This window comes from Notothenia rossii (assembly GCF_949606895.1).
Source record: "Notothenia rossii genome assembly, chromosome: 4".
NCBI classification, from domain to species: domain Eukaryota; kingdom Metazoa; phylum Chordata; class Actinopteri; order Perciformes; family Nototheniidae; genus Notothenia; species Notothenia rossii.
Window position 1 is genome coordinate 75,962,483 of NC_136902.1, and position 14,683 is coordinate 75,977,165.

Genomic DNA, 14,683 nt, shown 5'->3' on the forward strand with positions numbered 1-14,683 from the left:
GCTATCTTTGCTGTAATATTGTTAATCACTCTGCTGTGGGAGTATAAATGAATTCTGATTCTGATAGTCTACATGCAGAATTTATTTATTTAAGGACGTTTTCAAATTCTAAAACTATATCAGGGGTGCTTTCAAAACACATTTGTTTTTCTATAGCTGTAAATGCACCATAGAGTCAGAAAATACAGCCATGTCAAATGTATCTCTGTAACTACCAATAACTGTAAAGCAGGAGCATGTGAAGAAAGAGCCTTTGGCCTGTATAGGCTGATTTGTGGCCGCAGAGGAATTCAACAAACCAGTAAAAGAATAGGATTTTTGGGAAAAGACAAAAACGAACTGGGCGCCACATGCCTGGATTGATGACTGGTTTGTGGTTTAACATAAGCAAAAAACAAACATAACAAAGGGATTTATAGGTTCCATTTGGTGTGAGAGAAGAAAGTGAAACGCTTATTAAACTAATCTGGAACACATTTGGACATCGTAACTGAATGGTTAGTTTGTCCGTTTTTAGGCACTATACTGACACATGGCTACTGTGTATATGTGATCACTTATTACTAGAGCCAAGCAAGATCATGTATACATTATTTCAGGATCTACTGCTTATGTTATGAAACCCATCAGTAAAGCATTTATCTTCTAAAATACGCTTCTGTGTAGCTACTTCTTAAATGTTATCACGTTAATCATATTACTGTTTTTTGTAGTAGCCTACTTAATACTCGTATCCCGATAAATGCGTTAGAGTAAGTTTTAAAAGTATAACACATGCGTGGCATTTGCAGCAGCCCACTTCTCTGAGTATTTCATGGTCGCACATAGGATTACATTTCAGCAGATTACAGGGGGGCGGAGGAGACCAACGTGTGCGCTAAACTGCAGGCGCTCACAGAAATTATCCTGTCCCACTGCGCCTCAGACACAGTGGACTCATCTGAGGATCAAACTGGAGAACTACTGAAACGGAATATTTACCATTTACTATTTCATTTGTATTTTTTGCATTATAAGTGCAGCAGCAACTTTTCAACTGCGGAAAAGGAATATCGTAAGTAAGTATTGTTTCCCCTGTATTGTCTGCTAGTAATTACAATTAGACTAGAGAGAAAATATTTCTCATCTTTGCAGGAATTTATTATGTTTGACTTTATCAACAATTACTTTGTGCCATGTGCGTATAATAATGATATATTAATATGCACGTCATTTATAAAATACGAACTTTAATGATGGAGTGATGTAAATGTAGAGAAAACTTTCTAAAAAACGTTTCCCAGTTTATTTATTTGTATCTATCTATGTTTGTTTGTTATTTACATTTGGATATACGCTACAACACTGTGAATCTCTCCCAGGTGGTGGTTTTATTCATGTTTAAGGACACAGTCTAGTCCCCTTGTCCGTGCAGCTGAAGCCTCCTCTCCGTGCACAATGCGCGTGTGTGGCTGCAGCGCTCCGAACCAGCGGAGATTTCTGCTGAGGGCTCTGTTCTTCTTGGCTGCTGTGCTGCCGACAAGCGGTGACTGCCCCAAATCATGCGCCTGCAACATTCCCACTGAAGTGCACTGCACCTTCAGATACCTGACCGCAATACCTGACCACATCCAGCCAGCTGTGGAAAGAATTAACCTCGGGTGAGCTTTCGTTTTCTTTGCAGCTTTTAACAGATTGGAGAAATGCAGATTGCCTACTCTGGGGAAGGACTTCTTTTGATGCATGTTTTTAAACTACAGACTGTAAGCACAAAGGAACTAGTGTTAGCTACTGCCTTTAGAATTAACTTTTAACAAAAGTGTAGTCTAATGCAAATGTCACCACAACTAACAGTAACGCCAGCTTCTCATGACTATATCGTCAGCTTCTGGAAATTGTTACAGCTAAATGGCCCACTTCCTGTAGCCAAGGAATAGCTAAAGTCCTGCCCTGTTATGTGGCCCATTAGCAAACCTTCTATTAGCTGGCCTGCCAACAAAATGTTTACCCCGGTTGTCTTACAGATACAAAAATATATTTTAAATGGCCTTACCTGCAAGTTTGTGCTTTATTCCTTTCTCCTTTCACCTGTCAGGGAGGAAAACACTTGCAACATTTTAATTTGCACATCACCTGTAGTGACCTTTCATAATTGTAATACAAATCAATAGCTTGCACACTGCAGGGCTCCATTGTTCACTCCAATGTGTATTTCAAGGTGATGTTCCTAACGTTAAACTTGAGGAAAGGTTCAATCAGCCATTTCAACTAAACACCTGTGAGGAAGTGCAGGACCTGTAACTAAAGTAGCTCCATGCTTTGGTTAAAGGTCTTCTTGGAAAATATATGTTTAAAAGTACATATCAATTATTTTCCTGCAGAAGATATTTGAACTATTACCAGTACCTTTATGATTATAAATGTGATGATAGTTAGAATGAAAAACAATCATTCATAAATAATAGTTCATATAAAACAGGGAGTGATAACAGAACCATTTTTAATTGATAATATTACAAACTGGAATCAGTCATTAGTATAAAGCCCATCACTGATTACCAATATGTCAATGGTAAAAGTAATAAATAAACCCAAAGTTATCTCTCTGATTATCCCTTAATGACTGTATGTGCATCTACAGATGGTTTGATTGACATATCCCATACTTTGTTTATCTTTTAGAGCAGCACAGCTTAAACTCAGAAATGTTTCTTGTCAAAAGAAAACATGCATTATGGTGACATAATCAGTCATGTACAAGCATAGCTCTCTCATCTTTAACACTTAAAGTAAATAGTATGTGGTTCATTTGAGGTGATACATTGAAGTATGTCTTTGATTTTCTGTTTTTAGGTACAACAGTATAACTGTCTTAAGGGAAAATGATCTTTCAGGACTTGGAAACTTAGAGTTGTTGATGCTACATAGCAACACTATCCACAGTATTGATGACAGAGCCTTCCAAGATCTCAAGTCCTTACAGGTAAACTCATTTGTTTTTCAGTCCTTTGAGCACACATAATCCTGTCTTGAAATATTAAATTAAAAGTTTTCTGTACCATCAAATAAATGTTGTCTGAAGCCACAAAACATATTTGATAACACAGCTTATAACGTTTCACGTAGTTTTGTTATTTATGTACAAAAACGATAGTTTGTTGCATGTTGCATTTATGAATGACAATAAAGAAAACTGTATAATAGTCAACACTCTTTTTCAATCATGGGTCCAAAGGTCCTGAAGGTGTCCTTTAATAAAGTAAAGGAGATCAGGAAAGAGACGTTCAAAGGTCTAGACAGTTTGCTGAGACTCCACATTGACCACAACAACATTGAATTCATCAGCCCAGAGGCCTTCTACGGCCTAACCAGACTACAGTTGGTCCATCTGGAGGGTAACCACCTCCAGCAGCTCCACCCGGACACATTCATCACACTGAGACACAGCCAGGTGTTCAAGATATCCTCCATGAGAAACATCCACCTGTCGGATAACCTCCTCACAACTCTGCCTGAGGGTATCTTCTCAGGCTGCAGCGAGTTAGAGAACCTCTTCCTTCATGGCAACCCATGGACATGTGATTGCCGTACGAAGTGGTTCTCAGTCTGGGCACAAAGGAACACAGGTGAGGAATAAGTGTTTGCTTTATAAAGCAGAGATGTACAGTACGAGCACCCCCTCTTTCATTAGTAAACCATTTTCCCATTCATACATGCAAAATAAAACTTAATCTAAACCTTTTTGAAGCTACATTTTCTAGCAGCTTTGATAAGACACATCTGGTAACAAGTAGCACTTTAATATTATTCTACTGAGACAACAATTTGTATGTTTTTCTCTTACTATAAATGGTGATAGTGCATGGTATTGTATCCAAAGCACGAAAAAACGAAACACTTAAATCTTATATCTAAAATAATAATTGTCTTTTTCAGGTTCACAAGTTTTCATTTTGGTTTAGTTTGCCCATAATTTGGAAAATTGTAAATGTTATTTTCTTACATGCCAGTAACTAAACACTACAACTCGAATAAAATATTTCCAGGTGTGCTGAAATGCAAGCGAGACAGAAGATATCCCAGAGGCCAGCTGTGTCCTGTTTGTGAAAGTCCTGCCCCTTACCACAACAGGCCTCTATCTCTTCTCACTGGTGATGCCTTCACTTGTACCAAACCATGGATCCAACCCCATCTAAAGAAGAAAAACATCAGCCTGGATGAAGGAGACTATACTCCAGTTTCCCCCAAGGATTTCATTGCCCCATTAGGCTCCATACAACTGAAGCTGACTGACCAGTTACACAGTGATGCCAGCTTGTCCTGCACTGTCCAGAGGCCCTCTGCTTTGGAGAACCTGACACAAACCTTAGAGGAGGGGGAGGGGAACAATGCCACCATGCTTACTGCGAGCATAAGTACATATTTGGTGTGTAACGTTGACCATGAACACATACAGCAGCTGTGGCAGATGCTGGCCACCTACAGTGACTCTCCCCTAAGACTGGAGAGAGGCTTAATGCTGACGAGAAGCCCAGAAATGGTGTACAGGTATAGTCAGATGAAGAAAACAAATGAGGGAGAGGAAGGAATTTATACAAACATTGAGGCTGAGATTAAAGCCTCACCTGCATGGTTGATGCAGGGAGAGGTGAGCTTCCAGCTGGACCGCACTACTACCACCTTCTCTACTCTGCACATTAAGTACGAGTCTGTGGTCAACCTACGTGTGGAAAACACATCACCTAAGAGGGACCGATATTCCTGGACCATGATCAAGCAAGACAATAAAACACAGACTGAATACACTGTAATTACAGGTAAGAATTTCATGCTAAATAAATTAGCTTTTGTTGATATGACCTTCAATTGATTCTATAATGAAACTGTTACTGATGCATACCAATCTACTGAGCATTTCAAATGGTAAAAAATAACTCCAAAAAGAAAATGTGTTATAGTTGTCCTTTTAAAACATTTATTTGATTTTGATGTACTGTAGGTGGTGTGGTGCAATTGAGCTGTCAAATCCAGGGTGAGCCAAAGCCTTTGTTGGAGTGGATTTTACCAGATGGAAGTAAGGTCAGAGCTCCTTTCTCCAGTGATGACAGGAGGATCATAATCACTGCTGAGGGGAAGCTCACTCTACGGGGTGCAGATGCTTCAGACACTGGCCTCTACCGGTGCATCGCCACAAACTACCTGGATGCAGATGTCCTTGTTTTTCGAGTGACAGTTCTGTCCCCCGACGTGGAAGAATCTGATGTTAACGGTGTCCAACTCTCACAGCCACTTGGTGAAAATCTGTTTTTTGACTGTAGCTCCTCAGGAAGTCCTGAGGCGTCACTCCAATGGATACTCCCTGACCACTCAGTAGTGGGCAGTTCTCATGGGAACAGAAAAGTGTATGATAATGGAACCTTGCTGGTTAATGGTCTCACAGCAAGGGACAGTGGATTTTACAGATGTTTAGTTTCGAATCACCTCGGATTTGATCTGCTCGTGTCTCAGGTGACAGTGACTGGAGAAAAATCTGAAAGGGTGACAGTTTTGGACAGTGAAGGATCCGGGCTGGAAATGGATAACAAGGTTTACCTTAGCCTAACTGAAAACACAGACCCTCTCAATGAGATCCCCTCCTCCAGTTCCTCGGACGGAACAAGTCAGGAATCCAGGACCATTACCTCAGATCGGCCTTACCCCAGACTCAGGTCACAGGTTAGGGTAGGTGCTGGAGGTAGACTCGGAAAGAAAAGGAAGGGCCCAGTCAGCAACAGACGCATCTGGAGTAATAGGGTGTTTGATAAATCTTCCAGGAAAGTGGATCCGCAGAAATTTGCTGAATTTATGAAAAAGGCTCAAGATGGTTTGCGAATAAAGGCTGGCGCAGAGGAAAAGGGGATACAATATGATCACTTGAATACCATCCTATCTGGTGATGGTGAAATTGGCTCTGGTGAAGGTCATAGTGAAACTCATCTGCCAAGAATAGTCAAAGCAACCACAGAAAATCCACAAAAGGGTATGATGATTGGACAAGAGAACAGGCTTCCTGAAACTATAACAACTACTCAGGATAGTAATGAAGCAACAATGGAGGCACATCAAACATTTGGCACGGAAACCACAGTCAACAATCTTATCGATTCAAGTCACGTGACAGAAAACACAAACACACTTACAACAAAGTCCTATATGCAGTCAGATTCGACACCAATCAAGTCCACATTTACACACAATCCATCAGGAAAGAGGCACACACAGAGTGACGCAGCAACACCACATAGCACCATTTTACTCAACACAGGGCTTTCAAGTTTTGATGACACCACAGATTTTTATGCTAAAGAAAGTACTTCCAAGCCAGGCTCAAACAGGCACCCTGTCACACTCCAACTTACTGTGACTGACACGTCACAAGAAACACAGCTCCAGTTCTCAGGAGCACAACATGCAGAGTCAGAGACGTCAACTGGGAGGTCGCTTTCATTTACCACGGACCCTCATGTTACTCCCATGATGGATGGTCCAGGACCATTGGAGCTCATTGTTCACACATCTACAGACCCAGAAAGCCAGACAACATTCACAGCCGTCAGCACCACAGAGAGGCATCAAGATGAGATAACCTTCCACACTACCCAAACCATCAAATCCCCCCGCCTGCCGCCCGGATCAACCATCATCTCCCGTCAGCAAATTCAAATCATCCCAAACAAGAACAGCAGAGGTGGGGGGCGCAGGAGAACCTTTCATGGCCGCCGGAGGGTCATTAAACCCAATAGGATCACTGACATACAGTCCTTCATCAATAAAGTGAAACAACCCTCAGTAAAGAAGGAAGGGAAGTCCACAGTGCCATATAGAATTGAACTGACCACAGGTGAGGAACCTTGTTTTGTGAATTGTCATCATTCACTTTATGCTTTTTTCTTTAGTGTATACTTCTTGAGCTAATCTTTTGTATATATTTCTTGTCTTTTCATGTTTTCTTCATTTTGCCCTCAGCGTGGGACTGGGATGAAGACAAAAAGAAGACCGAAACTACTGATTTGCAGATGGTTACACCAACAGCTCCATCTGATTCATCTTTACACAGGACAGAGAGACCTTCCTCTGCAGCTTCTACCACAAACTATTACATTACTTCAAATTCTCCATTCACCCACACTGAGTCTAAGTCAGAAGTTTCTAGTGGTTACATAACCTCTGCTGATGCCCCTGAGTTTGACTCTACAATAGATCCATTTTTTACCACAAATGAGGAAGAGTCAATCTCCAGCACAACCACTACTACAATCGCCTCAAATGTTATCCGTGGAAGAATTCCATGGAACAGGGTGTTTGGAGGCAGAGAGAGGGAAAATATACATGGCAGGCTTAAGAAGCCACTTAACACCCAAAAAAAAAAAACTACAGTTGACACAACAATAGTGACGCCAACCACGACCCCTGCTGCTCTGCCGACCACTACTGCAAACTTCCTATCAGACCCTGAGTCTGAGTCCCCACCCAGACACGCAGAAGGCAAACAGGGCTCATTAGATGATGACTATGGAGATTTAACCTCTGCAGTCTTTGAATTAACAACACTGCAACCTAGCTTTCACCATCTAACCACTCCCAGCACACACTATACCTCCAAGTCTGCCACCACTGCTGAAACACTACCTAAATCACAGACTCTACCTTCCCCCCCTCCTGTCAAACCACCTTTACTTGAAAATACTGATGAAGACTTATCATCTGGGTCTGGGGGACTTCCTGATAATTTGGTTGTATTCAGACAGACGCCTGGTGGGACAAGAAGACAAAAAGGTCGTAGAAGGAGGCCATTCAGGGGCAGGAGGCCCTTCAACAAACCTGCAATCACTAAATTAAACCCTACTAGCACAACTGAGGCTTTAATTACAACTTTGGAAACTACAATGGAGACAACCACACTGCCACAACATACTTTTTCACCTTACAACCCCCTTTATACACCACCTAGGAAAGAGGACAGAACTCCAGTAGTTATTTCTGCTTACCAAACATCAAAGGAGGAGACTGACTTATATGAGGAATTTGATTGGAGTACATCTAGCAGTTTATCTGCCTTTACTACAACCAAGGCACCCTTGATCCCTTCAACTGCATTAACCCCTACCACCTCATTCATGCCAATTACCACAAAAAAATGGCCCTACACAACCGCTCGGACCAAAGTGCAGAGAACACCAATACAGAGTAACACTGGTCAGGCCACTCTTAGACCACCAGTGAGGAAAATAAGACCAACTGTGCTGAGTAGTGGTGCCAGTGACATTGCCGATAAAGAACTTAATGCAATGACCATCCTGACAGATGAACAGGGACCAAACAACAACAAAGGCCCACACTATGACATCTCGAGTGCTCATGATCGTGTCACTGGCAATGAAGCTACACGTGCCAATACTGCTGGCTTTGAACCCACTACAAATATTATGACCAACAAACCTAAGATAGTTGGGGGCAATGCAGCTAGCTTCACCGTGTTATCCAACTCTGATGCTTTCCTGCCATGTGAGGCGGTTGGAAATCCTGAGCCAGCTATAACTTGGAAACGCTTCTCCTCAACCACAGGTACTGTACATATGCAATTTAATTAATGGAAGGTGAAAACGTCATTTAAATGTGAAATGTGAAAAAAACAAAAAAATACTGAAGTAAAAACAAATCATAAAAGGGAAGGTAGTTTTAAGATGCTCCCCTAAAGAGGTTCTATAGGTTTTTGTGTGTTTTGAATTTGTATCTGTTTCATTAATGGTGCAACAATTTAAATTACATTTGTTTATGAAATGGTATGTTTTCATGTTGCTTAGAATAACATATTGTTCTCTCTCCTTCAGGAAACATCGTTACTGTTAAGGGGAAGATGGGCAAGTTTGAGGTATTGAGCAATGGTACGCTGTTTATCCAGAATGCCAACATTAAGGATCGTGGCCAGTACATCTGTTTAGCTGAGAATGAGTATGGATCAGATAAACTTTTTGTTACCCTGTCTGTGGTGGCCTACCCCTCACGCATCCTGGAGCCAAAAATACGTGAGATAAAGTCTCATGCAGGAAACACTGTTGAAATGAAATGTAGAGCAGAGGGTCGCCCCCTACCCATGTTGTCCTGGATCTTGGCCAACCGAACCCAGGTCAAAGGTCAAAACACAGAGAAGGGAAGGGTATCAGTGTCTGCTGACGGGACTCTGGTCATTGAGGAGGTGTCTGTTTATGACAGAGGTCATTATAAATGTATTGCCAGTAACCCAGCTGGGGCTGATACTGCTACAGTCCGTCTGCAGGTGGTGGCATCTCCCCCAGGTATTGTTGAGGAGAAACGGCAGCAGGTAAAAGTAGGTGTAAATCAACATTTGTGGCTACCATGTACTGGCCAAGGCAGCCCTCAACCTGCTATCCACTGGGTCCTCAATGATGGCTCCATGGTACAATCTAACAGACCTCCCTCAAGGATATCAGTGTATGGGAATGGAACCCTACACATCAAGGATGTGACTCCAAAAGACAGTGGCAAGTTTGAATGTATTGCTACCAGTTCTACCGGCTCAGAGAGGAGGGTTGTGACCCTGACAGTAGAGAGGCAAGAGTCTGCACCTCAAATAGTGGAGACATCCCAGCGTGTGACAGTGTTGTTCTTTGAGGACCAGCTGAGACTGAACTGTTCAGCAACAGGAGACCCCAAACCCCAAATCCTATGGAGATTGCCTTCTAAAGCTATAGTGGACCAGGAGCACAGGTAAAAGAAAAATCCTCGATCAGTGGCAGTAAAGCACAGAAGAATAGCATTTACAGCAAACTTATAACTAAAAGCTAAAAGAGACATAACTAACATTTTGGATCCCTCATTTCAAAACAGGCTTATTTTTTTTGGATATACTTCTGTGCTACAGGATTAATTCATTATTCCACTTTGGTATTGACTCTTGGTTTATCCCCCCAATATAGAGAACAGATTTTATTTTGTTCTCATGGCTTTGTAATTATTTTTAGGTGATAACAACAAACATAGACATGTTAAATCTTTGCAAGCATAATCCATTTAAGTATAGCCAGGAATTAAAGTTTACTGATACTGTTCTGTAATAAAAATGCCTCTTTTATTGCAGAAAAGATACCCACACTGTGACAAAAGTATGTGTAATTTGTGCTTGCCATGCACTGTGGTGAATGGTGCTTGCTTGTATTAAATTAGGTTTTATTCTTTCCTACCCTTGTACTAAGTCTGTCTATTTTATGTCATTTTTTTTTTCAGAATGGGCAGTAGAATTCAGGTCCTGGATAATGGTACTCTTATTGTGACCGCTATGAGTGATAAAGATGCTGGAGACTATCTCTGTGTGGCACGAAACAAGATTGGTGATGATCTCCATCTTATGAAGGTCAGTGTGTCAATGAAGGCAGCCAAGATAGAGCCGAAGCACTATGGAAAGAAGAAGGTACCCTTCGGTAATGACTTTAAGGTTGACTGTAAAGCATCAGGAGCACCAAAGCCAGAGATCTCCTGGGGTCTACCAGACGGTACAGTGGTCAACAGCGCTCTTCAATCTGATGCTAGCAGTGGACAAGGACGAGCACGGCGCTATACACTTTTTGACAATGGCACTCTCTACCTAAACCAGGTATGCAATAACATGTGATGTTACATTTTGATTAAAACAAATATCCAAAAGATTGACATCGCTTTGTTATGCTATTCCAGGTCAGTATGTCAGAAGAAGGGGACTACACATGCTATGCTGAGAACCAGGTGGGTAAGGATGAGATGCATTTACATATAACCGTGGTGACTGCTGCCCCAAGGATACGTTCAACTGGCCAGACATATGCAAGAGTGAAGCCTGGAGGGAACATCCGCTTTGACTGTGAAGCACTTGGGGAGCCCAAACCCAAAATCCTGTGGATGTTGCCCACCAACGATGTCATTGCAGCATCTAATGAACGCTACCTCATGCATGTCAATGGCTCGCTGGATATTAGGGATGTGAAGCTTATTGATGTTGGAGAGTATATCTGTATGGCTCGAAACCCTGCTGGAGAAAATCGAAAAGTCTACAAGCTTGATATGGAAGGAAATCCACCAGTCATTAATGGCTACCGGCAGAACAGAACAGTAATCAAAGATGTCGCTGCCAAATACTCCAGGAAATTAATAGACTGTAACGCTGATGGCGATCCTATGCCTAGTATCACTTGGATTATGCCTGATAACATCTTTATAAAAGCACCATACTTTGGCAGCAGGATTAATGTCCACCATAATGGGACATTAGAGATTCGTAATGTGCGGCCAACTGATACAGCTGAGTTCATCTGCATGGCCAGGAATGATGGAGGAGAGGCAGTAATGGTGGTGCAGCTCGAGGTGAGCAGTATTCTCAGGAGGCCAATCTTCAAAAACCCTTTCAACGAACGTGTTGTGTCTCGCATTGGGAAAACCACAGTGCTAAACTGTTCTGCTGGTGGGTACCCAATGCCAGAGATCAGTTGGACTTTGCCAAATGGAACGCGGTTGACTAGTGGCCATCCCCTAGTTAAAAATGGGACTTTAGTCATCTACAACCCCAGCAAAGAGAATGCCGGGAAGTACCGCTGTGGTGCAAAGAATTTCATGGGCTACATAGAGAAACTAATTATTTTGGATGTCGGTCAGCCTCACATCCTTACAAGACCTAGAGGCGTAATACGCAGTGCTGCTGGAGAACCTCTTTTCATTCATTGTCTTTCTGATGGGAATCCAAGACCACACATTTACTGGACCATTCCTGGTGGCCACATTCTTACTCAGCCTCAAGTCTCTGGGCGCTTCCAGGTACTACAGAATGGTACTTTGATTGTTCAGGATACAACTATCCACGACCAAGGGAACTACATCTGCAGGGCTCGGAGCAGTGCTGGGGAGGCTGTGCTCACTGTTCCTGTTATCATCATCGCCTACCCTCCGCGGATCACAACAGGTCCACCACCCATTGTGAGGGGAGTGACCGGGATACCTATTCAGCTCAACTGTGCCGCCATTGGGATCCCCAAACCAGAGATAATCTGGGAGTTGCCCGATCATTCAGTTCTGTCAGCGGCAGACCAGGGTCGGCCCATGGGTAGCGAACTGCTCCACCCTCAGGGCACACTTATTATTCAGAGGCCCAAAGCCTCAGACTCTGGCACATACAAGTGCCAGGCCAAGAACCACCTGGGTACAGACTCCAAGGTCACATATGTGCGAATATTGTGAGAAAAAGACAATACCAATGGAGGACTATGGCACGACCAAGAGTAAACATCAACAGACACTTGTGCAACGTTTCACATGTGGATTAAAGATGATTAAGGCTTCTGTAACATTGTTAAAAAAAGTGACTAATTTGGATCAATACAATTAACAGAACAGAAACTAAGCAGAGATTTTATAGGGAAAAAAACGTGCTTTTTGTGAAAAGCCAGGGAAGTTGTTGTTTTAACTTTGGATCTGGAAAACCATAGGTGGTTCTCATTTGGGGTGGTTCTCATGGGAGCAAAACAGGCAGTGAATGAGTCGAACTTAAAGTGACTTCTCTGACCAGGCATTGCTGGCTGCGCATAGGGATACTATTACAATACATACAGGGAGAGAGAAAAAAGTGTGTAAGAGATTGATGGAAATAAATAATTATCCCAAGAGGCTTTTTATTCCCTTCAGATATTGGCCAGATGTCATTGTTGTCACGACACACGATTTGTTGTTTAGCATCAAATGAAAAAGACAGGCAGAGTACTGTATATGGTAAAGCATCTTTCGAGAGCTATTCAGATGTTACAGTGAAAATAAACAGATTTGTTGAACAGGAGGCTTGTTTTACACTGGATACATAGTATCAGCATGGAACTTTATAACACCTGATTTCTGTATTATACTTTTTGATGACAGGTTTAAGACAGATGTATTATGTTTATTCACAGTGCAGTGTATTGGTCAAAAACACCCTTTCCTATCAATGTATTGTGTTGTACACAAGAATATACAGTAATGTTATACATTATGCTCATTTGTAATAATACAGTATATGTACCTATTTGTAGTATCTACTTTAACAGTATGAGAGACAAAATAAAATTCTAAAGAAAACATGGTTCATGTCTTTTTTATGTTTTATTTAATTATTTGATAAACCAACATTGATTTCAATAAAGCATGCATCATATGAAACATCACTGTTAAAAGTTCACATAACTGGCTCTTAGTGCTTGTATTCCATTAACATTGCAGTTGTAATGAAGGTCATTAGGATAATCCAGTTGTACTTCACCCTACAAGAAGAAGGTCATGGCTCTGGTAGCAGTAGAAACCTTCCATACACAAACACTTCTAACTCCCCAGCTGTTAAAATAGTTATTCACCCAGCTCTTCAATCTGCAAGACCTACAGGGGAGTCTTTTAATTTTTATGACTAAGTGTTGATTTTACTACCCTCCTACAAATTAAAAAGAGAAATAATGGAAATGTTTGAGACAGAAAGGGGGAAAAGGGATGTACTCCTTTTTTGAAACTCATATTTTGAGAAAAGATAGAAATACATTACATGCAGCACAACAACTAAAACAATGACATTTGGTGAGAGTGAGATGCTTTACTATATAGCAATGATCTAACTACTAAAGTCCTTTTTAAAGGCATTACATGCAACAAATGCACTTCTATGCCTTAAAGGAAACAACTGGAACCCATTTCTCAGTAAATTGCCCCAATTGGTAATCTCCTGTAATAATGCTCATTTAAATGATGCAATAACTTCCTTTTTGCAAAGCCTCATAAATCAAGAAAACAAGAGAGAAAACAAAACAAACAAACAAGATAATTAATCGATTCTGTGTCCCATAAAAAAATCATCGGTTCAAATATAATTTTGCTTTTAAATCTATTAATTGTATCTGAATGTTGTCGAGATTTATATAAATATTAAATTCAATTCTATAAACAATCTTTTTATATTTGGTGCGTGCCATATTGCACATGTTTCTGATGAGGGTTTTTTACAGTCTTTTTACGATGCCGGAGTATAAAGCACAGTTTTAATCATCAAACAGGAAGTAATTAGTTCAAAGTGGCTCCATATACCTAACAGCTACATTGTCATTAAAAAGTGAAGTGCAGTCGTCAGTCCTAAGGTGTATATTTTCCAATAAATCTATTTTTGAGATTTTCTCCAAAGTTTCGAGCCAGTCTACAGTAGTGTGATATGGCCGACACAGACATGGGGAGAAAATGAATTTTCTTTCACAAACTTAGGAATGTAGACTTACTTGCTCCATGATTTAAGAGAACACTGCTTTTATAATGGAGATGTGTGGCAACCACACACAAATAACACTAATGTTTAATTACCACTATATTATTTATGGCTCTTCAATCTGAAAGACAGTTCATTCTTCACATCATTCATCCTTTGTGGATGGTGAGTTTATTTGTTCAGTTCTGGTTTTGCAGTTCATGTTTGGATAATGTCCACCAACTTGGATATTTATGAGGATTTGTACGTTTCCCCCATTTGCTCCTGTCCCCTTGGGTCTTTAAAGTAAAAGAGTTACAGTTCAACACATATTATTTAAAATATGGTTTTATAAGAGGCTGCTGAAGGGAATGGTGTTTTTTTTGTATGAAGGTCCCCTTTACCAGGTCAAATAAGCTGTTCTCCTGAACC

At 41.1% G+C, this 14,683-nt stretch overlaps 1 protein-coding gene across 1 annotated transcript; it reads left to right on the forward strand.

The window, feature by feature from the left end:
* Positions 1 to 935: 935 nt before the first annotated feature.
* On the forward strand, positions 936 to 13,088 carry igsf10 (immunoglobulin superfamily, member 10). The gene is made up of 10 exons (XM_079674343.1): positions 936 to 1,058; positions 1,362 to 1,640; positions 2,833 to 2,962; positions 3,215 to 3,605; positions 4,026 to 4,796; positions 4,979 to 6,859; positions 6,985 to 8,583; positions 8,850 to 9,747; positions 10,264 to 10,630; positions 10,711 to 13,088. Exons 2-10 carry the CDS (start codon positions 1,438 to 1,440, stop codon positions 12,238 to 12,240), a joined length of 7,770 nt encoding a protein of 2,589 aa, XP_079530469.1. The 5' UTR covers positions 936 to 1,058; positions 1,362 to 1,437; the 3' UTR covers positions 12,241 to 13,088.
* The last annotated feature ends 1,595 nt before the right edge of the window (positions 13,089 to 14,683 follow it).